The sequence below is a fragment of the Pygocentrus nattereri genome, chromosome 8 (assembly GCF_015220715.1).
Source record: "Pygocentrus nattereri isolate fPygNat1 chromosome 8, fPygNat1.pri, whole genome shotgun sequence".
Lineage (NCBI taxonomy): Eukaryota > Metazoa > Chordata > Actinopteri > Characiformes > Serrasalmidae > Pygocentrus > Pygocentrus nattereri.
Window position 1 is genome coordinate 8,522,407 of NC_051218.1, and position 23,502 is coordinate 8,545,908.

Sequence of the window (23,502 nt, forward strand, 5' to 3'; positions counted from 1 at the left end):
AATCTCTGAAGATTACATATAACCAGCAGGTTAATTGTTAAATATGTAATAGTACTGAAGAATAGTAAACAGTTATGCAACTCTTGATTGTAACACACTTCATCTTTTTTGTGTATTTAGGGGACTGCTATGGTGTAACTGTATTGGTTTTTTTAACGATGCAACGTAGGAACTGTTCTGTTGTCAGTCATGTGCAATGCCTCAGACCATCCCATCAGTGTAGAAACAGTATATAAGGCCAATGCCACAGAGCAGCTCTGCTACAGGAGGCAAAATGAGAAAGCTGTTGATTTTGGCATGTCTGATTTTGGCCGTCTTGGGCAGGAAGACTTTTGAAGGGTATGTGTTTGAAATTGACTTGATACAGAAACATACATTTTTATCCTTGAGGAAAGTTCATGAATTGCTGAACTTGACATTTACAGACACCAGGTCCTGCGGATCACAGCAGCCAATGATGTTCAGATCTCTCTGCTGAAGAATCTGACTGATCATGAACATCTTGAGGTAAAATTCTTCCTGAATGTTGTAGGTAGTTTATGTATCATTAGCATTTGCATGTAAAATATCAATGTGCTGCATGTGTCTGTCCACCTGTGTGCAGCTGGACTTCTGGAGGGAGCCCGTTCATGAGTCCCTGCCTGTTGATGTTCGTGTTCCCTCAAGCAGTCTTCACAGGGTCAAGAGCTTCCTGAAGAACAACAAAATCCATTATAAAATCATGATTCAGGATCTTCAGGTTGGGTAGTTTTGGGTTTTGTTATCATTATTATTTTAGCAACAAATTTCTTGTATATTTAAAACATCTTAGATCTTGTTTTATCCATAATAAAGCATGTGGGACTACTTGTGCTCTCACAAATCTGACCACTGAGTCGCTTGTCCTCCTTACACAAATTGTAATGTTTATGATTACTACACGCTTAATATATATTAACACATTTAGTTATGATCAGTTTTAAGTTTCATTTAAATTTCATTTCAAAAGGAAAGTTTTATTACACACTACTATAACCTAAGAACAGCTCAGCCAGTTTGGAAGTCCGTGTAGTTACTGGAAAATAAGCATTAGTACGTAATGCTGAAACTTGAAAGGGGTTTAACTTCTAATAACTCATTTAAACTCTCTTTTTCCACCAGGATCTTTTGGATGAGGAACAGCAGGAGATGATGCGCTCTCGTGCTCATCAGCCCAAATCCACTGATGGGTTCAACTACTCCACCTACCACACCCTGGATGAGGTCAGAACTATTCTACTTTAATGTCCTGGCTTTGGTTACACATAGATGTGTTTATAGCCCATATTTGTCTCCATCAGTTTAGTTATTTTAAGAGATTTTAAAGTCATGTGATGGCAATGCGATCACAGTCAGAAATGCGTAGCTTTACTCATGAGGTGTGACTTACACGACTTAGATGATGACTGTGATTTCTTCAGATCAGACATGCTCCTGGTCAAGATCCGTCTAAATGTTCCTGGAACAAGATTTGTTTTAACCAGTGACAACCATCTGATAGTAATGATATTGTGCCCTGTACTGTGACTGAGCAGTTTAACAATTCTTCACAAAATTCAAGTGAATCACTGATTGTCTTTATCAGAAGTCAACCATGTCAGCCCAAAGGAGCACTCTTCACAATCTCAAATGGCCCCCTACTCCCTGTGTAGTGCATCTGCATCAACAGTGCATAATATGTCTAGCAAATCCGTTTGGGATTCAGCCATGAATGCACAATTCCCTCATGGATGTGTAGTGTGCTATTTCTGTGTAGAAGCCAGTTTCATAACTCACATGTAGCTATATGTAGGGATTATGGAGCTTTTTGCGATTCATCCTTAGTATTTTGTATGTGTAGTTAACATTCCATCCATCCATTTTCTAAGCCGCTTCTCCGTCAGGGTCGCGGGGGGGTGCCGGAGCCTATCCCAGCAGTCTTCGGGCGGAAGGCAGGATACACCCTGGACAGGTTGCCAGTCCATCACAGGGCAGACAGACAGACACAGACAGTCACTCACACCCAGGGGTAACTTAGCATGTTCAATTGGCCTGACTGCATGTCTTTGGACTGTGGGAGGAAACCCACGCAGACACGTGGAGAACATGCAAACTCCACACAGAGAGGAACCCAGGCCCTCCTTGCTGTGAGGCAACAGCGCTACCCACCACGCTACCGTGCCGCCCCGTAGTTAACATTCAAAATGTGCAAATGCATTTTTAGTTCCTAAAAACTGAATCTCTAAAACATTTAAGCTTTCTTTGATGAGTCATTCAAATAAGTACGATGAGTAGTCTTAGCAGTAGCAGTCTTAATCCAGAAGGCCATCATCAGAGTAGCCCCTCCTCCTTGAGTATTCTGCACAATTTGACCCATCATGATATCATCATTGACTCTGGAGAGATTTTCTAATGTTGATTCAGGATCCTCATCTTCAGTGTTCATCCTGGAGAGATGTACTAATGTTCAGGTGAATCATCTTCATGTTGATCTGGACTTCATTTGCAAATTTTGACCCTGGACAATTATCTTCATGTCCATCCTGGATAGAGTTACTAGTGTTGGTAATGTTGGATTAAGAGCCATTATCTTCAGGTTCATGCTGGATAAATTTACTAATGTTGATTCACAATCGTCTTCTTCATGTTGGTCCTGGATAGACTCATTAATGTTGGTTCAAACTATCATTTTAATGTTGTTGACCCTGGTCAAATTTGCTGTTGTGCACTGAGGACCATCATCTTCATGCTGATCCTGAATAGACTTAGTAATGTTGTTTCAGGACTATCACCTTCGGTGCTGATCCTAGAGAGAATGTAGTAATATTGATTCTTCACCAACATCATGTTGATCTGGACTATCCATCCATCCATCCATCCATTTTCTAAGCTGCTTCTCCGTCAGGGTCGCGGGGGGGTGCCTGAGCCTATCCCAGCAATCTTTGGGCGAAAGGCAGGATACACCCTGGACAGGTCACCAGTCCATCGCAGGGCAGACAGACAGACACAGACAGTCACTCACACACTCACACCTAGGGGCAATGTAACATGTCCAATTGGCCTGACTGCATGTCTTTGGACTGTGGGAGGAAACTGGAGAACCTGGAGGAAACCCACGCAGACACGGGGAGAACATGCAAACTCCACACAGAGAGGACCCCGGTCACCCAGCAGGGGAATTGATCTGGACTAGATTTTCAAATTTTGACCCAGGAACTTTATCTTCCCTTTGATCCTGGACAGATTTAGTGAACAATTTTACTTGATTTTAAGAATTTTCAAGTGGCTCAGGAAGGATTATCTAGCACACACTGATGACATTATCAGATGGCAGTGATTGGTCAAAAGAAGTGTTGCAGGAACAGGAAAGGCATACTGACCCATGAACTTGTCTTACTTTAAATCATGTTCACTGATGTTTGACCTCTGACTGACCATCAGATTTGCAGTTCTAATGATGTAGCTCTGACTTTCAGATTTATAGCTTCATTGACATGCTGGTGACGGAGAACCCTCAGTTAGTTAGCAAAATTGTGATTGGTCAAAGCTACGAGCGCCGTCCGTTGAATGTTCTTAAGGTAAGTAACTATTGTTAATTAATGTTTTTAATATTTCATTAAAGTAAACTATTTTAGACAACACAGTAAAACAGTTAGGGGGAAGAATGGGGTGTGGAACATGAAATTTCTTCTAAGTTATGGTTTGTTTGCTCTCTCACACAGTTTAGCACTGGTTCTAACCGCCCTGGAATCTGGATCGACACTGGCATCCACTCCAGAGAATGGGTTACCCAGGCCAGCGGAACCTGGTTTGCCAAGATGGTTCAGTTTTTTCCTTTCCTCCTTCACTAACAGTACTAACTCATATAAATAAGACCTTGAGGTGAAATCCATGTATATCACTTAACTTTAACGCATGTCTGTCTCATCGTGCAGATTGTGGCTTCCTATAACCGTGATCCTGCTCTTACTGCCATTCTTAATACGTTTGACATTTTCCTGGAGATCGTCACCAACCCTGATGGATTCCAGTTCACCCACACCTCTGTGAGCCCTCACATGTTCAGAAAAACAATAGCCCATATAAGATCTGTTACCTGTTACCTAAGATCTGTTTAACCATAAAGGTTTTCTTCTGGTACAGATGAGACCTCGTTCCTACTGATGTTAGGCAAGAATTTATTTGCCTTCTTTTCTGCCTCAAACACCATGAAAAACTGAAATGATATAAACGTTGAATTTTATAAACAAATTGCATCATCAACATAAAATGAGCATTTCTCGGCAAAGTCCATTTGGTGTCCGTTCAGATTTAGTTAGCCATTCTGCTTTAACCAATGTCAATGCTCTCTCAAGTCCCATGTTTACATTGACTTGTGAAACTGTGAATGAATATATTACAAAGGTGAACAAAAAGCAAATAATTACATACAGTGTGCGCCTTCTGACCAGAAATTTAGGAGTCGTAACAATTTTAATGTTGAACTGGAGCTCTTCTTTGGCCAAACACTGTGCACAGCTCCTCACAGTTCCAACCTACATATTTTTCTCCCGCAACCAGTCGGCCTGATCACATGACCACAGCATATTGCCCATTCAGTGCAGCTCATTGGTTTGAACAGTAGGGGCCGCTATTACTCCTAACATTCACAGACCCAACGTTATAATTGAAAAATACACTCACTGGCCACTTTATTAGGTACAACATCAGGTGTTCAATTGCTTGATAACACATAGCTAATCAGCTGATCACATGGCATGTAGAGGTGGTCAAGACAACTTGCTGAAGTGCAGGCCGAGCATCAGAACGGAGAAGAAAGGGGATTTAAGTGACTTTGAACGTGGCGTGGTTGTTGGTGCCAGACGGGCTGGTCTGAGTATTTCAGAAACTGCTGATCTACTGGGATTTTCACGCACAACCATCTCTAGGGTTTACAGAGAAAGGTCAGAAAAAGAGGAAATATCCAGTGAGCGGTCAGTTGTGTGGACGAAAACGCCTTGTTGATGTGAGAGGTCAGAGGAGAATGGGCAGACTGGTTCGAGATGATAGAAAGGCAACAGGAACTCAAATAACCAACCAAAATCTCTGAGGAACATTTCCAACACCTTGTTGAAAGTCTGCCACAAAGAATTAAGGCAGTTCTGAAGGCAAAAGGGGGTCCAACCTTTTACTAGCAAGGTGTACCTAATAAAGTGGCCAGTGAATGTATGATTACAATATAATTGTCCAACACCACATATGACAATAAACAAACTATTTCTCTGAAAAGGCATTTCGATACAATAAGAAAACGATACAATATCCTATGACCACTACACAGTCCATCATAGTAATCCAATAAATCATGGTTCTTTTAATCCGTCATGTGTTTAGGACCGCCTGTGGCGCAAGACAAGGAAACCCAATCGTGGATCTTCTTGCATTGGAGTTGACCCCAACAGGAACTGGGATGTTAACTTTGGAGGTACAGTATACAAAGTTATACTTTTTTTGTGATTTATGTACATTTACACATCAGGCAAAATATCTAATAAATTTAATCTCCAGGCCCTGGTTCCTATAACGACCCGTGTGATGATCGGTACTATGGACCTTATGCCAATTCAGAGTCTGAGGTCAAGGCCATTGTGGACTTTGTAAAGTCACATGGCAAACTCAAAGCCTTTCTGTCCATCCATAGCTACTCTCAGTTTTTGCTCTACCCTTACGGCTACACCTCAACTCCTTGCAGGGACAATGCAGAGCTGGTGAGAAATAAAAACAGAGCTACACAGTAAAATATACATCACACATTATGATATATTACACTTACTACATACCCTGACAGGCCACTTCATTAAGTACATCTCCTTGTTCTACACTCATTGTCCACTATATCAGCTCCACTTACCATTTGCACTTTGTAGTTCTACAATTACAGACTGTAGTCTATCTGTTTCTCCGCATACTTTTTTAGCCCCTTTCACCTTGTTCTTTGATGGTTAGGACCCCCAAACGACCAATACAGAGCAGGTATTAGTTGGGAGATTGATCATTCTCAGCAGTGACATTGTCATGGTGGTCCCGTAGCCCTCCTGGTCTACGGTGAAAGAGTGAAAGAGGACTAATGAAGCATGCAGAGAAACAGAGGGACTTCAGTGCGCAAGTGGATTTGACAAAATGGACAGAGTGCGGATACAAGATGGGTGTGCTTAATGAACTGATTGATCAGTGTAGCTCAGGTGTTTTATTGCTTTATGCTGTACAAAAATATTTTCCTACTATTTTCTCACAGTATAACCTTGCATGGAAGGCTGTCACTGCCTTGTCTCGTCCTTATGGCACCAGATACCGATTTGGCAGCATCATCAACGTCATTTGTAAGTAGAACAAAACTAGTGTTAAATCAGCTGCTCCTGTGTTATAACATTTATGAAAAGTTATTATGTGTTTACCAGTGAAACTAAGCTATTAGTGCAGACATACACCAATCAAAAAAATAAATGCCCACTTTTATATACTACCGGTGGACGTTGGGTTCAATAGAAGTTTAACTGATTAAACTCTTAATTTGGCTTCCTGTATATTGCAGCTTAACCCTCAACCAAGTCCCTAACCTTAAACATGTAGGGATACTGTAGATAACCCTCTTGCCAGTGATTACTTGTGGCTAACAGAAATGTAAACAATAACAGTAATATGCAAATATTTGCACCAACAAACAACCAATGGTGGACGAAGAACACAAATCATGTACTTGAGTTAAAGTAGAGATACCCAAGGTGAAATATTACTCCAGGAAAAGTAGAAGTCCTTACTCTAGACCTCAACTTGAGTAAAAGTACTAAAGTATTTGCCTTCAAATGTACTTAAGTATCAAAAGTAAAAGTACTAAAAGAGTAATTCTGGCTCTGATGTCCTGTTATCATTTTTGTAACAAGACTCTCTTCATGAACTCAGTTTAGGTGAAAGTCCTCCAGCGTCTCTCTTGGTAAACCAGTCTTTTACTAGAATGTCATTAATTCGTCTGACACTGACGTCTATTAAAATGATGTGATTGTGAGACACAAAACACAGTTTCCATCAGGGAGAACCGAGTCCCTCTGAAACAAGTTTTTACAAACCAGCAAAGTTTCAGTTTAAGGTTACTTTGTAACTTAGTTACAATGTGAATAAAAACTTGCTTTAAACTCAGGATCACAAATAAGTTTTCCTTTACTATGTTGATCTGTAGGACATAGAAAATGAAAGTTTTGAATTCAGAAGAAAAGAAACGCGCCAGTCACAACTGCATGTGTGGACATATTTCTATATTGTGGTCTATTTACACAAAGTTAGGTTAGTTCATCATTTAGGTGACGTATGTGCTCCCAAATTTTTACACTGCTGCACTAACATTGAACCGTGTGCTGCACTGGGTCGGTAAAACAAGCTCAGAACAAAGTGACCGCTGGGCCCTGATTGGTGCTCTTTTGTTTTGACACGTTACATTTTTATACACACAGAAACCAAAAGGAACGACATTTCTCAAAATGTAGTGGAGAAAAACGTCAGATATTAGACTCTGAAATGTGGTGGAGTGAAAGTAAAAAGTCACCAAAATGGGAAAACTTAAGTAAAGTACAGATACACGAAAAAACTTGAGTACAGTAACGAATTACATTTACTTAGTTACTGTCTACAACTGTAAACAACCATGTGAAATCAAAGGTTTATTAGAAAATGTTAGACGACTTTACTTAAGGGCTACTTTCAACTCTCAGCATCAAAATCCATTGAATATTTGGTTCTCACTTTTAGCTTAGGTAGCCTTACCAGATCATAATGTCATTTCAAAGCAACATCAAGGCCCTTTTCTATTGGCTATACTACAGGACCAATAGAACTGAGATAAGCTGGTTAAACTTCTAATTTACTGATTTAGTCTCCCCATTTAATACTTTCTTTATTATTTTCATACTAAACTGATCTATACCCCCCCCCCCTTTTTTCTTTCTTTATTATTTATTTACATTATTTTTTGACCAGGCTACATATATAAAAATGAAAGTTACAGTTACAGAATAGTTACAGAATCTTACAGTAGATTCAGAATATCTCTCCAGTTTACTGCAATATAGTACACGGCTATTGTAGAACACTGTAATACAGTACTACATGAATATTAGCCTACAGAAGGAGAAAATACAGATTACACAAGTATTACAGAACAATGTAGAAATCTCAGTTTCTTCTTACTATGGATGATTTTTGTAAGGGTACAATCACTATCAGTCACTCAGAACATCTGATGCTATCATCAGCTTTAGTTTTAAAATAGCTGGATTTACGGAACATAAAAAAAATATTTATGCTAATAAAATAAAAATACATTTTAAATACAAATCAACTTTTTGTAGGAATTAAACTTGGTGTGTGAGATTTCTGGTCTAATATAGACACATTAATGCCTATCCCAATTAATTTAATGGAAGAAACCATTAAATTGTGGTATGTTTGTTTTACATGTCATATTTCATGTTTTTTATTAGTACTAGTAACATTCGTACTTGATCAAATGAAATGTTTGATATCAAAAAGCTTAAATGGCTTTCAATAGAATAGAAGTTTCTATTGTGAGAAGCTAAAAGCCAGTTTATATTATTACTGAGCAATCATTTGTACATTATAAATATGCTAAATTGCTTGCATTAGTATGAATAAAAACACAAACAACTGTGTGTTAAAGCTCCCACTCAAAGTCTACCCACCATATTTGCTATATATTTGGATCAGTGTTGGAAAATAAAGTTGGGTTTATCAGTCCTGAGGAATGTAAACTGAACTAGTACTTTTACAACTAACTGTTCAAGCCCCTAAAGGTCATTTGTCAATCTTATCTCTCAGACCAAGCAAGTGGTAGCAGCGTTGACTGGAGCTATAACCAGGGCATCAAGTACTCCTACGCCTTTGAGCTGAGAGATACCGGTCACTTTGGTTTTGCCCTGCCTGCCAATCAAATCATCCCCACTGCTTATGAGACATGGCTGGCCCTCATGGTCATCATGGAGCACGCCAAGAACAACCCCTACTAAACCAACAGCTGGCTCAAATAATGATGCTTCAGTTAATATTGCGCCTGCACATGCATGATACTAACTAATAAAGTTATTTTTATCAGAGCAAATTCCTCATTAAAGCTTCCAGGTGCTGTGAAGGACAGCGTTTTTGTGTGCTACAGTAGCCAGTCTTTAAAGACCCCTGCACTCAGAACATGTTTGCTTCTTGGATGGATTATTATGAGTATTGTCACTGTGCAAACAAAAGTGTATTAAAAATGTTTTAATGTAATTGTTTTCCAGGTAATTTTGGAGCATTTGTTCGTTCATTTATTCAGAAAATTTTTCAAATGCAAAAAAGTAAAAAAGTGGAGATACAGTATGAGGCTTGTATGCAATAGCAACAAGTTCACGTTTTTCCATTGAAAGCATGTTTTCTCAGTACTGACAATTTAGTTTTGTATGTCACAAATAAGCTTGAGCCTATCACGGTCCAATAAATAAAAAATAATCCAATGAGTCGATTCCGACATGATAAGAAACTACAAAACATGTCTGCCCTAAAGTGTCAAATATGGGGTGTGCAGCCGAAGAGCATAAATCAGCCTGGATTTTTTTTTTAAACCTGTTGGTATCCTGGCGAACCCAGTGATGTGATGTTGAAGTTGCAGATAGCAGTAGCTTCACACACCAAAGTACAGGTTTGATTCTGGCTCACCAACACTTCTGACACAAGTTTAGAGGGTACAGGATCAAATCACTCTGAGGGAGTGAACCTATGCAGGTGTGTGTGGAAGCTACTCTATCATACTGTCTTGGTTTCACATAAAACACAGGTTCACCGTCTCACTGATGCCTTAGACATGCTGAGACTTGACCCTAGTGTAGAGGATAACTGGTGTTGGAGCAGAGGTGGCCAGTGCCACTCTGTCATGAAGCCAGTCATCCTGGCCACTCCAGTTATGGAGTGCAAGACCATCATCATCAATAAAGCAGTCACCAGGAAAATAGCATAAATGGTTTACACGTTACAATGGAAATCTGCCATCAGGTAGAGGGCCTGTCTAAATGTTATGTTACTGTTGTGCACTGAAAAAAGTGCATTTATAGCTTCATTGACTTGACCCAATACCAATTTCCTCATGAATTACATACATTACATAAGTCAGAACTGCAGGGTAGCAGGGGGAACTCACAGAAAAGGAGGCATTTGCAATTTGCATTATTGTGTATATTCGTAAATCTTGGGATTCTTAATAAGTGCACGGTTTAAGGACATCACTATGTAGTTTCTTGGGTCTAACAATAATACATAACAATATTTAATAATTTTTTATTCATTATAAATCAATGCTTTTTTTGATGGTGGATATTAGGCTTTAGAAACACTCTAGGTTTAATTTAAATGCCCCTGCAGTACAAAAAATACTTCCAATGAATAAAAACCGACAATGTAATTTGCTTGTTTACACACTATTGTTTTGTCTCAAGCAAGTTGATGCTCTGAAGGCGTGCCATTCCACTCAATAACACCTAATGTTTGTGGCTTTTTAGGATTTTTGAGTGATGCACAATAAATATGATGTTGTGAAGAATCTGTTTAAAATGGTTAACATGGATATACAATTATACCAGTACTTACATGAGGGGCCCAATAAAGATTCCAGGGGTCTCAGTAGCCATGGGCCCCCAAGTCTGATTGCCAACCCTACCTCCTCAGTAGTTACACCACTGAGTAGCACCTTGCTATGGCACCATAACTGGCATGCTTGCACAACTGCCAGTCACGGTATGCGGGGAGGACTGCTATAAAGTTTCAGCAAGCTATAGTTTGGTGGTAAAAGGGCTCAGTAGCTTCTCAACGTCTCAAAGCCAGTAAAAACTAACCTGCAGGCTATGTTTTACAAAAATGTACACAAAGGATCGGGCTTCCCTGGTCAAGTTACAAGTTTTGTTGATTTTCTAAGTGAAAGTATGTTAACACATCCTACACAGAACACACTCCTGCACATTGTAATGCATGGTTTCTATTTCTTTGCTGAATTTAACATATTAGGGAACAAAATTTCCATTAATTGCCATATTTCTCTGTTCTCTGTAGAGGAAATGAACAAAACCTGCTCAAATTTTGTGCTCAACTACACTGGACTATGGTAAAACACCTATATCAATCAAGCACGCCTAAAAAAACTCTAAACAAAAATGAAAAATGTGTGACAAAGGAGAGATAGAGGCAAAATATTTCAACAGCATGTCTTTCCATATTACACTGAGGAAACATTAGTAAAGCGTAATAATGAAAATATGTTTACAGTATAAAATATTTCTTTATTCAACTTTAAATATACAAACGATAAACCAGGTAGTTTTCATTCATATAATCTTCACTGGTCATTCAAGCAAGGTTTGTTAAAGATTAGTGTAACTGACTTTCATCAATCAAGCAATGGACAAAATGAAAGCTTCTCGCATGCGCGCGCACACACACACACACACACACACACACACACACACACACACACACACACACACAGCATGTCACACAGGCTTTCAGTGCATTTTCAAAATTGCGTTACAGTAAATGCACTTTGATTTCCTTCATCTCTTTATCTGTGTTCACAACTACAGGCACAGCAATACTGAGTGACTTCTATGGTGCTCAGACTCGGTCTGTCGTGATGCTCTAGTATATCCTTCTGCAACGGATGAGATGGAGTTAACTTCATTAGCTCCACATTCTATTTGACCATGCATTTCATCCTACACCAGTGGAAGGCTCTTCTGCTGTATGTGTTTATGAGGTATGGGTTTGTTTGTCTCAGGCATTTTACACTACAGCTGTTTTGCAGACAAGACTGGGAAACTGCCACTTGCTTTTGATTTGGATACCCCATTAAGACCTGTTAAAATAAGTCATCTTTAGACGGAGAGGAAGGCGTAGTGCTAGAGTGTAAAAAGAAAGAATAAGCAGTACAGCATCCATGCCTATTCAGAAACAAAGTAATTCACCTAAATCGAAATAGAGTCAATGTTATCTCTTAGCATTCAGATGAACCGAAGGAATGCACTGACAAAGCTTTCACTAAAAGGACAGTAACAGCCATTCCATATTCCATATTATTAGTTTCAGAGGAATGCAGTTCAAATAAGCCTCTACTGGAATGAGAATAGATTCACATCATCTACAGCACAGGTTCCGAACCCTGGTCCTGGTGCCCTACACGCCCTACACATTTTAGTGTTTTCCCAGCTCTCGACACACCCACAAGTCACGAAGGGCTTTGGTAATGAGGTGATTAGTTGGATCAGATGTGTTAGGAGCAGGGAAAAGACTAAAATGTGCAGGGTAGAGGGTTCTCCAGGATCAGGGCTGGAAAGCACTGATCTACACTTAGTTAACTAAGTGTCATGTGATAAAGCCGATTTAAAATACAACTAACCATGTAAATAATCAGGAATAATAATAGATGTCAGAGATGATCAGTGGTCAGAATATTTCAGTAATAACTGAAATCATTCATAAAGCTAGTCTACAGGTCATCTAGGCTAGGAGCATGTAAATGTGAAGACTCATCACTAATGTTCACAGGAATCCTGGTGTACCAGAATATACAGGCTTTATTTGGGCTGCAGTGATGACGATGAAGATGACGAAGGCAGCGGCTATTTCCAGGGCCGGCTGCTCTGTGACCTGGCACTTGCCGAGCCCTGGCGACTACTCCGAGCGCTGGACACTTTAGAGTGGGCACTGCTGGAGGACATTCTACTGCTTAAACGACCTGGAGTAAGAAAGGACACACACATATACATGTTTATCAAATCTAGTCTAATGTTTCTCGGATGTACCTTGATGTGGAAAAAAGGTAAACTAAGTAGTCCGTACAGTACCAGTATGAGTAGCTAGGTTCGATGCATTGTTGGCAGAAAGAGGATGGCAAATATTAAATAAAAATGTTTGTTTGCCAAAAAAGAAAATATGGCCAATTACAATGGATGCATCCACTCTTATTATTAAGCCATGTGACTGACCACCAAGTGTTTCTGTTCTTTGCTCTGCCCTCGCTACTAAACTTGACAGAAGGTGCCATCTACCGGCTTTCTAATTAATCATTTAAAATATTCCTTTAACATAAACATAATTGCTATTCAGCAATTAATGGTCAGTACATTCTGTTATTATGCTCGTGCTGCAAAATGTAAAAAAAATTCAATATTTAAAATTTCACTTGCACCATATTTCAGTGTTTTTAAGAAGTGTGACTTTGAATGGAGTACTTTTACTCTCTTGTAGAAAGCTGAAATTCAAATTTTTTGCAACATCACTCATTTGATGGAATTTCATTTGAAATAGAACTACAAATAATAAATTACAGCTTTCTTGCTGTTTTAATTTGACTTTATATCGCCATCTACTGGTGAGTGGAGCAAAATGACTACAACAAACTAAGAGGATCTTTTCATATTTAAACCTTAGTTATTAGTTAAACTCGCAGTTATTGCCAGTGGTAACAAAAGCATGTCATTACTATTTTGCGTACTATTTCTGACTCACAGCTCATTGAAATGAGTGGAGAAATTGTGTGGAAAGCGCAAACTCTAAACTTTCCTCCCACATTTGTGTTAGAGCAGAGGAGATCTTTTATTATGATCTGAATTTGATTAAATAAAATGGTGCAGATTTTTGCCAGTTTTTGACTGAAGTGTCGGGTTCAATCTGTCAATATAAAATGTAAACTGAATGTAGATGTAAATGACTATGTAATTATGCAATTACATTTAAACTGTAGTGCTAATCACTTATCTCACAAATACAAGAGTGCAATTTTAAATAGAAATCTACATAAACATAACACAAGTGTCTTATCAGACCCTTTATGTCAGCATAAACCAGATCACTTACTGCTAGTCTCACTAGGTATGAGCACTTCATCCAGATAATGCTGGATTTTGCCAAGGTCTTCTGAAGAGAAACGCCATTTCTTTTCAGCAGGTCGCTGTGTCTGACGTGGTGTGGAATACTTCCGCGCTGAACACCCCACTGGAGATTGAAGACAGGAGATGGGAAAAGAGCCTGTCGTCATTCCTTCTGGAAACTTCTGCGCTATTACCTTCAAACCTTGTACAAAGATGGACAGAAGAAATTCAGAACTTTGTTACTTTCACTCAGAACTGTGTATCCACATCCCACCAAAACAAGACAAAATAGGTCTAAATATGTCTGCACTGCTATGCTTTGAATATGAGCAGCTGCTTTAAAGGGCTCACCTCCAGAGAGCATGAAGAGATTTTCAAAGCCCCTCTCACACATGGTGGTGGCCGCCTGGCTTGCTACCCTTTCATCCTCATCATAGAGAATGATGATCTTTCCTGACACGTTTTTCTGTGAAAAGGTTTAAGACTTCTTTCACAAATACGTGTATTATTGCTTACTCTAATGTAAATTCATGTCTTACTTTCAACAGTAATGAGCCAAAAGGATACGTAGTCCAGCACTTCCTTGGTGTAAGGATTCATTGTTCTTGACAGGGTTGCAATAGGGTAACTGTGTGCTGTAAACAGAGACAGAAATATCCCAAAATCTCAAAACAAGGATTAAAACAATCCCAAAATCAAAGGTCAAAGTTAAGAGCAGATTTACCCTCATTTGGAAATGATTGATTCAAACTATTTTAAGAGGTTATTGAAAACTAAAAAGAACCGATTTCCTCTGAACAGGTTTGGTCTAATCAGAAAATATAAACAATACTCAATTCAATCAATTCCCATTTTCTATTACAAGTCCATACACTAGTAATATAACCCAATTCAACACTAATCTCTGTGCTTTATTCAGGTTTTATTAATATATTGCTGTTGTTGGAAGAAAACCTCATATCTCCATTTTTGTGATTTTTCAATTTGAAAATACATCTTATCCTTAACGTATGTAAATTTCATGAAGAACGGACCAAAAGAAATGGCCCAAAATGACTTAGAAAAAAGTCTGATTCCACTGACTTTCCACTGAAGTACTGCATACTTTGTTTGTCCCCTTTTACCCTGTTCTTCAGTGGTCAGGACCCCCATGGACCCTCAGAGAGCAGGAACTATTTGGGTGGTGGATCATTCTCAGCACTGTAGTGGTGCAAGGTGGTGGTGGTGTGTTACTGTGTGTTGTACTTGTATGAGTGGATCAGACACAGCATTGCTGCTGTGTTTTTTTTTTTTTAAAGCAGTGTCCACTCACTGTCCACTCCATAAGAAACTCCTACCTTGTCAGACCACCTTATATGTAAAGTCAGAGACGACAGCTCATCTGCTGCTGCAGTTTGTGTTGGTCATTCTCTAGTCCTTCATCAGTGGTCACGGGACGCTGCCCACAGGACGCTGCTGGCTGGATATTTTTGTTTGGTGGACTATTCTCAGTCCAGCAGTGACACTGAGGTGTTTAAAAACTCCAGCAGCACTGCTGTGTCTGATCTACTCAGACCAGCACAACACACACTAACACACCACCACCATGTCAGTGTTACTCCAGTGCTGAGAATGACCCACCACCCAAACAGCACCTGCTCTGTGAGGGTCCATGGGGGTGCTGACCACTGAAGAACAGGGTAAAACAGGGTAACAAAGTATCAGAGAAACAGATGGACTACAGTCTGTAACTGTAGAACTACAAAGTGCAGCTATACAGTAAGTGGAGCTGATAAAATGGACAATGAGTGTAGAAACAAGGTCATAATGTTAGGCCTGATTGATGTATAAGCGACACAAACAAAACAACATCTACATATATACATACTTTGAATGGCACATGGAAAGATAATTTCGGAGTTACAGAAACAGTAAAACAGACAAGCTTGTACAGAAGAAGGGTGCTAATGTGCCAGGCAATATTTTGGCTTCCATCCAAGCAAATGCAGAGAATCTGTGGATGTTAACACCATTACATGCCATCAATGCAGCATACATGACCATTATGAAGTAAATGAACTACATATGGTCACAATGATATCGTTTGTCTAAAGTTTATACAAGCTTATTTCTTACCACTGATAATATGACACTGATCATATTGGTCTCTGTCCCGGACGTCTAGCAGCAGGTAAGGGCAGTCTGGGTAGGGGTGCTCTGCAGAGCTGTGAGTGGGCACTGGAGTCAGGCTGACTGCTTTCTGTCCATTCTTATCCAAATCCATTTCTCCAACGCCGCTGATCACACTGGCAAGAACACAAACACTCTCAGTTTAACTGACCTAGGGTAGCTGTCGGTGCTTCAGCAGAATGTAAGTAATATAACCTCACTGGGTCTCTGAGGGGGGAGTCTAGTTGCACTCCTCTGCCCCGGTCAAGTCTAATGGAACTCAGGGCCCTGAGAAAGGGGACTATCCAATGTGGGCTCTTTGTGGATGTACAATAGAGGGGGGTGTTTGGGGAGGACGAGCTGCTCAGATATACAGGGAGACAGGTTGGCTAGCCCGATTAAAGGAATAAGGTTACAAGCACAGAGGTCTGTGTGTACAGTTGAATGCACCCCCAGTCAAATGACATGTTTTGCTGATTTTGTGAAAGTTCTGAGTGAAAGTAAGTAAACACAGGAAACTTAAACAAGGCATTTTCTGCTAAATGTAGTGCACATTTTCTATTTGTTTGTTCAGTTTAACATATTGGAAAAAATAACACAAAGCATAAAACATGTTAAATTCAGCAAACAACGTGATTCTGTGTGAAAACGTGCAGGAGTGTGTTCACTTTATCAAATCAAATCAAATCAAATTTATTTATATAGCGCTTTTTACAACTGATGTTGTCACAAAGCAGCTTTACAAAAATGGGAGGATGGCTAAGTTACTTTCAATAAGAAAATTAACAAAACTTGTAACTTGACCACAGGTGCCCAAACTTTTGCATACTGCATGCATGAGTGACATTTAATGAGAACAAAAGGTTGAAGTTACCTTTGAAGTGTGGATCTAGGAGAAAAGCCAGTGTCTCCTGATTCACTGCCATCGATGAACTGAACAGGTTGAGGTGTAAGCTGGGGTGAGCCATTGGTCTGATCTGAGAGACGATCTGTTTCTGCCGACTCCAAAACCTCATCTAGGACAGGAAGAAGTAGAATAAAGAAAAGACGAAAACTCTAAAACGGTGCAATGATGGATATCAGTATAAGATATTAACCGAAAATTTAAAAAAAAAAAAAAAAAAAAGGACAGAGAAAAAGAATGAATCCATTAGCTGTGCATTCCTTCTTGTTTGGCAGTTGAGTGATATATTATTGAGTGAGTTTTTAAAGACGACCTACTGGATCGTATCGGCAGATACTCAGGGTTTTAATATCAGAGTCAGTATCAAAAAAGTGGTATCGGGCCACCTTTGGTCTTTAATATCAGTTTCATTACATAATAATTAAAACACGAGTCGGGCATTCACTTGATAGTGTAAGAATTTACCTTCGAGTCTAGGGATTTCATCCATTATGCTCTCATTCAGATCAGACACTGAAGCAACTTGTATTATCTGATAAAAGACAAAGGCAGACTTTGTTAGTAAATGATCCCATTCACAGCAGATGATGCATCATATATGCACAAGAACATAGCTACTGAAATAACAGCTACTGTACTTATATAACTTACCAGCTGAGCAAATGTCGTCACTTTGAGCCTCTTAAAAAGTTCATCTTTTCTATATCTGTAATCTGAGAGCAAATGCATTCACAGTTACACAATAAAAAAACAAAATGCCTCTTGAGTCACTATCTTAACATGACTCAAACCCACATTTAGCAACAGTAAAGGGCAAAGTGATTCCCACATAAAATCTCACTCACCTGGGTCCTGTGAATCACCATTTTTAACCTCATCCTCATCAACCAACAAATCACACAAGTTCAACCCTCCGATATCCGTCCCCATACTGTCTAAAACAAGAGGCTGCAGCCTGTGCTGGACCTGAGCAGCTTCTGAAAGAAACACTGTCAGCGTCTCCTTTTAACGCTGGCAAGAGTTCCAAAGGCCGACCTCACCATCTAACCCACTAAAGAGCAAATACGGACACTGCCGCACACTGGCTAAAACCTCACAGAGGAATTATTGTAATCTACAGTACAACCAGCCCCCTCTGCTCATTCAGTCAAACCAGGGAATCGTTGTGTTACTTATCCCTGAGAAATCTGAGAGATGGCTTTGTGTACAAAGTGACCATTCTTGGAGAAAACGACAGGTTATCTGGTCAGAAAATATCAGTAGGGCAGAGCTTCTCTTATTTGCAATGCTTAATAGACAACAACTGAAAAGTATTTCCTTAAATACCCTCAGTGCTTATTGCAGTAATTTAATATAAAGTAAAACTGCCACATTTCACTTGGTGGCCTTGTTTTTCCGGCAAACCTCAGTAAACTGTAAGAAGTACAACAACATGTACCAGTGTACTAAAGAAAGCTATAGTGGTGAAGAAGAAAGCAACAGAAACCTGACCCAGCTTTAATTTAGAGGTGGACGATATGGCAAAATGTAATATCACGATAATTCACTGAGCTTTTTATGATATGCTGCAATATTCATTTTTTTCTGACATTTGATGAGAACAAAAATACAGTGCCACATTTCAACAAATACTGTCAAAAACTATGAATCCAAATACTTGTCTTCAACATTTCTCACACTGTGCTGCTCTAAATCGGACTAAATAGGACTAACTGTGCTCTCTTTTTAATCAGACATGCAGTTGGAAAGTGTAAGTACTGGTGATACCCAGGACATGCTCTGAAAAGCATACTTTTGTGAAGGAATTTATCACAAAAATGAGAAAGATTGTCATACTGCTCAGCTCTACTTTAACTGTACTTACTTTTCTTCATCTCCTCCAACCTCTCCATGTATTTTGTCATGCTGGATCCTATAAAATAAACAGCAATTATATTTTGAGACTAATATTATAATAGCAACCTGCCCAGGGTGTATCCTGCCTTTCGCCCAATGACAGCTGGGATAGGCTCCAGCACCCCCGCGACCCAGAAGGAGAAGCGGCTTGTGTGTATTATATTAACACTACATGGTTCAAAACAAAAATATATAAAAAATACACACATTAAACTCTAAATATACACATTAATATACCACAATTGCATCATTTCCAATGTCCAGTTTTTGTAACAGTAATATAGGTTATGAAATAACAGCTACGATATGTACAGTTGTACATATTTCCATAAATTCATTTAGTGAGTGTGAGGGAGATGAATGAGATACAGGATACATAAGAGATAAAATACAGATTATATATGTTCCAGATTATACAAGATATGGATAAAAGTGAACGAAGAACTCCATTTTCATCCCTCACTGCATGATCCATGGAAAGAATGAAACCAAGAATGTTACCTGTGTCAAGCCTCGATTTTACATGTTGATATTTTGGATTCTGTGGGATTCTCTTTTTCAGGTACTGCAAAAAAAGGAGCAGACGTGATAGGAGTGGGCCTGGTGAGCTGCACCATGTTTCAAACTCAGGCTGGGACTCTCTTCCTTCAACTCTTTCAAGGTAACCCAGTAAAACAAGCTGCAACCCAGCCAAAGCAAACTGTAACTGAGCGGACACAGAGAGCTGGGCTATTTCACATCTAGCAGTGATGCAGTTACGCAGTGAAAACAGCGTCCAGCCTCGAAACCGTCGTTTGAGCTGCTGGCAACGCAGGAATCATCAGCCATGGTGTCAAATGACTGCAGGAACCTGAACGCCACAGCTTCCACAAACCATTCTTAACTAGCCAGGTTAGTTCGTGTAAAGCAGTTATTTGGCTTCAATAAACACCTACAAGAACAAACTGAAAACACTGACCTCTGCGTCGCCAATACTCCGTTTCGAAGACATCTCACAGACGCGCGGCCGAGCACGGCTAACGTTGCAGCCCTCGAAATCAAAATTCACAGCTTTGCAAAATTGAACAAAACCGCCGCTGATTGGCTGGTTGGTTCGCCTGGCCAATCAACGAGACTGTTCATATGCCGTCCGCGGCGACTTCCATCGACTCTGCAGTTGCGTAGCAACAGTGGCGTGAAGCTTTTAGCCGAGTTGTCGAGCCGGCGTTACTAAGCAACCTTTTAGCCGAATCCTTTTATTTATCGATTAAATAATAAATAACGTTTCGGGTTGCGGCATAATAAGCGAAAATAATGTACCTGACGGATTGACATTTCACGCTGCCGTAAGGTGGACTGCTTGCTACAAGCTTTCTGTTTTAAGTTAGCTTGCTAGCTAGTTGGCTAACTCTCCATAAAAGGAGACTTGATCATGCCTGCAGGTGCCGTACATAATTCATATTCTGAATTTACATAAGTAATACCCACAGCTGTGTTCACAATGGAGATTGTTGCTTTTTTATAAAAGCAACTAAGTTAACTAAGTTATAATGGATCATTCGAGAGAGTATCTTGACAACGAAATCGACCCGTCGAGGTTCGACTATTTCGGACTGGCTGTGTGAAACGCGCCTTGTTTGACAGATGGGAAGTAACTTCGCTGCATTCTGTTTGCCTTATTAGATAAAAAGAGAAAGACTAAAAGTTCGTAACGCATGCGAGAAGTTTCAAGACATGCGACTAGCTACCTAGTCAACGTTAGCTAGCTGGCAAAATTCAATGGCATCTGTCTTGGTAAGTGTGTAACGTTACCAACCTGAATTAGCTACTTCGCTAACCGTTTTAAGCGTAGTTGTTAAGTTGCTAGCTAATTGGCTCATGTTAACTAGTTAACCTAGCTCACTTAGTTGGCAGCTGTACTGCTGTACCGAAAAAACGTATAAAAAAGTATATAACACCATGCTGTAGTTGGTGTCCTATTCGCCAGCTTTTTAATTCCAGTTTTACGTTCCACCTTAAGTGGCGCAGCAGCCGTGTAGCGGTGTACATGCTCCAGAGTGTAGGTGTCGCAGCGTTTAAGGTGGAACGAACCGTTCGAATGAGAGGCTGACTGATCAATATCAATTATCAAGAGTAGGCCGTGATCTGACTAAAGATAGAAAGCTCGCTTAAAACAACAAGCTGGAAAGCAGCAGTTAAACTGGTGTCATAGCTTATGAAGTCTGCAAATGCTCTGCTTTGGTATAGTTGTTCTGTGATTGATTTTAGTATATTTAAAGGCATGTCCGCACAGAAAAATAACGTGTATTTCCATTTCAGGAGGATCCCACCCTTGAGAGGTGTTTTAAGGGACACAAAGATGCTGTCACTTGTGCAGATTTCAGTCCCAGCCATAAGCAGTTGGGTATGTTTGAGTATGCCTATCCTGTTAAAGAGAAATTCCTCATATATATATATATATCTTAAGGACTGAATTATGCACAAAAAAATTTATGTATTTATTTATTTATTTCTGCATAATTCAGTCCTTAAGATGTATTCAAAGTAAGAGAGGTTTGGTGTAAGATGTGCTGTAGAGAAACTTACCAGTTCAGATTTATTTCTTGCATAAATTTCACAGGCAATAATGCATTAAGAAAATTTGCTAAAGGCCAAAACCATGTCACAAAACTATTGTAAAATAGTCAGACATCAGGCAATGCTTTCAATCAATGTGTGATTGAATCATGTAGAAAATCCAAGTACAACCCCAATTCCAATGAAGTTGGGACGTTGTGTAAAACATAAATAAAAACAGGATATGATGATTTTCAACAGCGTGGCTTCGTAGTAAAAGAGTGCGGGTACTAGACTGGCCTGTCTGAACTCCAGACCTGTCTCCCATTGAAAATGTGTGGCGCATTATGAAGCGCAAAATACGACGACGGAGACCCCGGACTGTTGAGCAACTGAAGTTGTACATCAAGCAAGAATGGGAAAGAATTCCACCTACAAAGCTTCAACAATTAGTGTCCTCAGTTCCCAAACACTTATTGAGTGTTGTTAAAAGGAAAGGTGATGTAACACAGTGGTAAACATGCCCCTGTCCCAACTTCTTTGGAACGTGTTGCAGGCATCAAATTCAAAATGAGTGAATATTTGCAAAAAACAATAAAGCTCATCCGTTTGAACTTTAAATATCTTGTCTTTGTAGTGTATTCAATTGAATATAGGTTGAAAAGGATTTGCAAATCATCGTATTCTGTTTTTATTACCCAATGTCCCAACTTCATTGGAATTGGGGTTGTAAATTCCTCTTTAAAGTGTATGACCATTCTGTTTTGCCCTATATAATTATGGTGGACCTTTGTTTTCCAGCCACTGGATCCAATGACAAGAATCTAATGATCTGGAACCTCAACCCAAAAGCCAGAGCTTTTAGATTTGTGGGTCATAAGGATATCATAACTGCAGTCCATTTCTCCCCGTCTGGTGACTTGGTAGCTTCTGCATCCAGGGACAAGACTGTTCGACTTTGGGCACCGAACATGTGAGCAAAAACATACAGGATTTTTAATATGTCCTCTTTCTAATGGGTTAGACTTAAATTCAATATTGCTGGTGTGTCTAAAATGTCTCTATTGTCATATGTCAGCAAAGGAGAGTCAACTGTGTTCAAAGCACACACAGCCACGGTACGCAGTGTGAGCTTCTCCAGTGATGGTCAGAGACTGGTTACTGGCTCGGATGATAAGTCAGTGAAAGTGTGGAGTGTGCATCGACAGAAATTCATCTACTCCCTTAATCAGCACACCAACTGGGTGCGCTGTGTGAGGTATGCAGCTGGTTTCTCCAATTTCTCTAATTTATAGTAAACTGATAATGATTTTATACATTTTAACAGAATTACAAACTCAAGAAAAATAAAATTGTTGGTAAATAAATCAATTGGTAAATAGAATAATTGCGATGCATACTGCGATGACTAGTGACAAAGGAAAAAAGCAACATGAAGTGTCTTAGTAAGATCTTGGGCAACCACAAACAGCTTCACTACATCTTGGCATAGATTCTGCAGGTCTCTGGAGGTACTGGAGGGAACACTGTTCTCAAGTGTGTCTCAAGTGACACACTCCAATCCTTATGCGCCAAAACATTGCAGACTTCTTACTGCTTCATTAAACACACATGATTCAGCTCATCAGGCCTTCATGAACTGATTTCAGTGCGTTAGATGAGGGTAAACACTTATTTCCTCAGCTCTTCAGCCTGGAGGGTCCCCGGTTTGACATGCCTGTACTAGAAGATATTTCCTTAATTGGTTTTTCGATGAGGTGGTGGAGAGCGCCATCTAATACATCACCACATTCCAAAATCTCCCATAGGTGTTCAGATTGGTTAAGCCATAGCGTACGATTTCCTATATATGATTTATGCCATTCCAGCAAAATCCCTACAGCATAACAAATCCTCCAGAACCCCACACTGTAGGGGCCAAGCTTTCAGGCCTGTATACAACTTTTGGTGTACACCAAACATGCACTTTCTCACTTGTGATGCATGTGGGGAAGGATTGCTGTGACTGTGCCAATTTTTCCACATCTCTGTAGACCAGAGCTCATTGTATTTCTTCAGTGTACTCTGCTATACAGCTTTACTATAATACTC

General features: G+C 39.6%; 3 protein-coding genes across 4 annotated transcripts in view; 2 read left to right on the forward strand and 1 right to left on the reverse strand.

Annotated features, from left to right (window-relative positions):
• The first annotated feature begins 226 nt into the window (after nt 1–226).
• On the forward strand, nt 227–9,530 carry LOC108439342 (carboxypeptidase A1-like). Its single transcript, XM_017717707.1, has 11 exons — nt 227–339; nt 426–507; nt 605–739; nt 1,141–1,242; nt 3,474–3,575; nt 3,720–3,818; nt 3,933–4,043; nt 5,371–5,461; nt 5,545–5,744; nt 6,272–6,356; nt 8,863–9,530. Exons 1-11 carry the CDS (start codon nt 242–244, stop codon nt 9,048–9,050), a joined length of 1,293 nt encoding a protein of 430 aa, XP_017573196.1. The 5' UTR covers nt 227–241; the 3' UTR covers nt 9,051–9,530.
• Nucleotides 9,531–12,614: 3,084 nt separating this feature from the next.
• Nucleotides 12,615–19,998, reverse strand: cep41 (centrosomal protein 41). Its single transcript, XM_017717705.2, has 11 exons — nt 19,835–19,998; nt 19,378–19,441; nt 18,845–18,892; nt 17,632–17,693; nt 17,446–17,512; nt 16,951–17,092; nt 16,044–16,213; nt 14,496–14,563; nt 14,280–14,394; nt 13,915–14,130; nt 12,615–12,793 (listed from the first exon to the last, which is right to left on the reverse strand). Exons 1-11 carry the CDS (start codon nt 19,865–19,867, stop codon nt 12,678–12,680), a joined length of 1,101 nt encoding a protein of 366 aa, XP_017573194.1. The 5' UTR covers nt 19,868–19,998; the 3' UTR covers nt 12,615–12,677.
• A 235-nt stretch (nt 19,999–20,233) lies between these two features.
• The window catches only part of poc1b (POC1 centriolar protein B), a 50,767-nt gene continuing 47,498 nt past the window's right edge, over nt 20,234–23,502 (forward strand). The window contains exons 1-5 of one of the 2 annotated variants that reach the window (XM_017717704.2): nt 20,234–20,297; nt 20,539–20,649; nt 21,175–21,259; nt 22,213–22,384; nt 22,490–22,669. In XM_017717704.2, coding sequence (XP_017573193.1) covers nt 20,635–20,649; nt 21,175–21,259; nt 22,213–22,384; nt 22,490–22,669 — 452 coding nt within the window. In that variant the 5' untranslated portion in view covers nt 20,234–20,297; nt 20,539–20,634. Of the gene's footprint in view, nt 20,298–20,350; nt 20,650–21,174; nt 21,260–22,212; nt 22,385–22,489; nt 22,670–23,502 lie in introns of those variants that run through there. The other variant, XR_001858752.2, reaches the window with a different exon arrangement.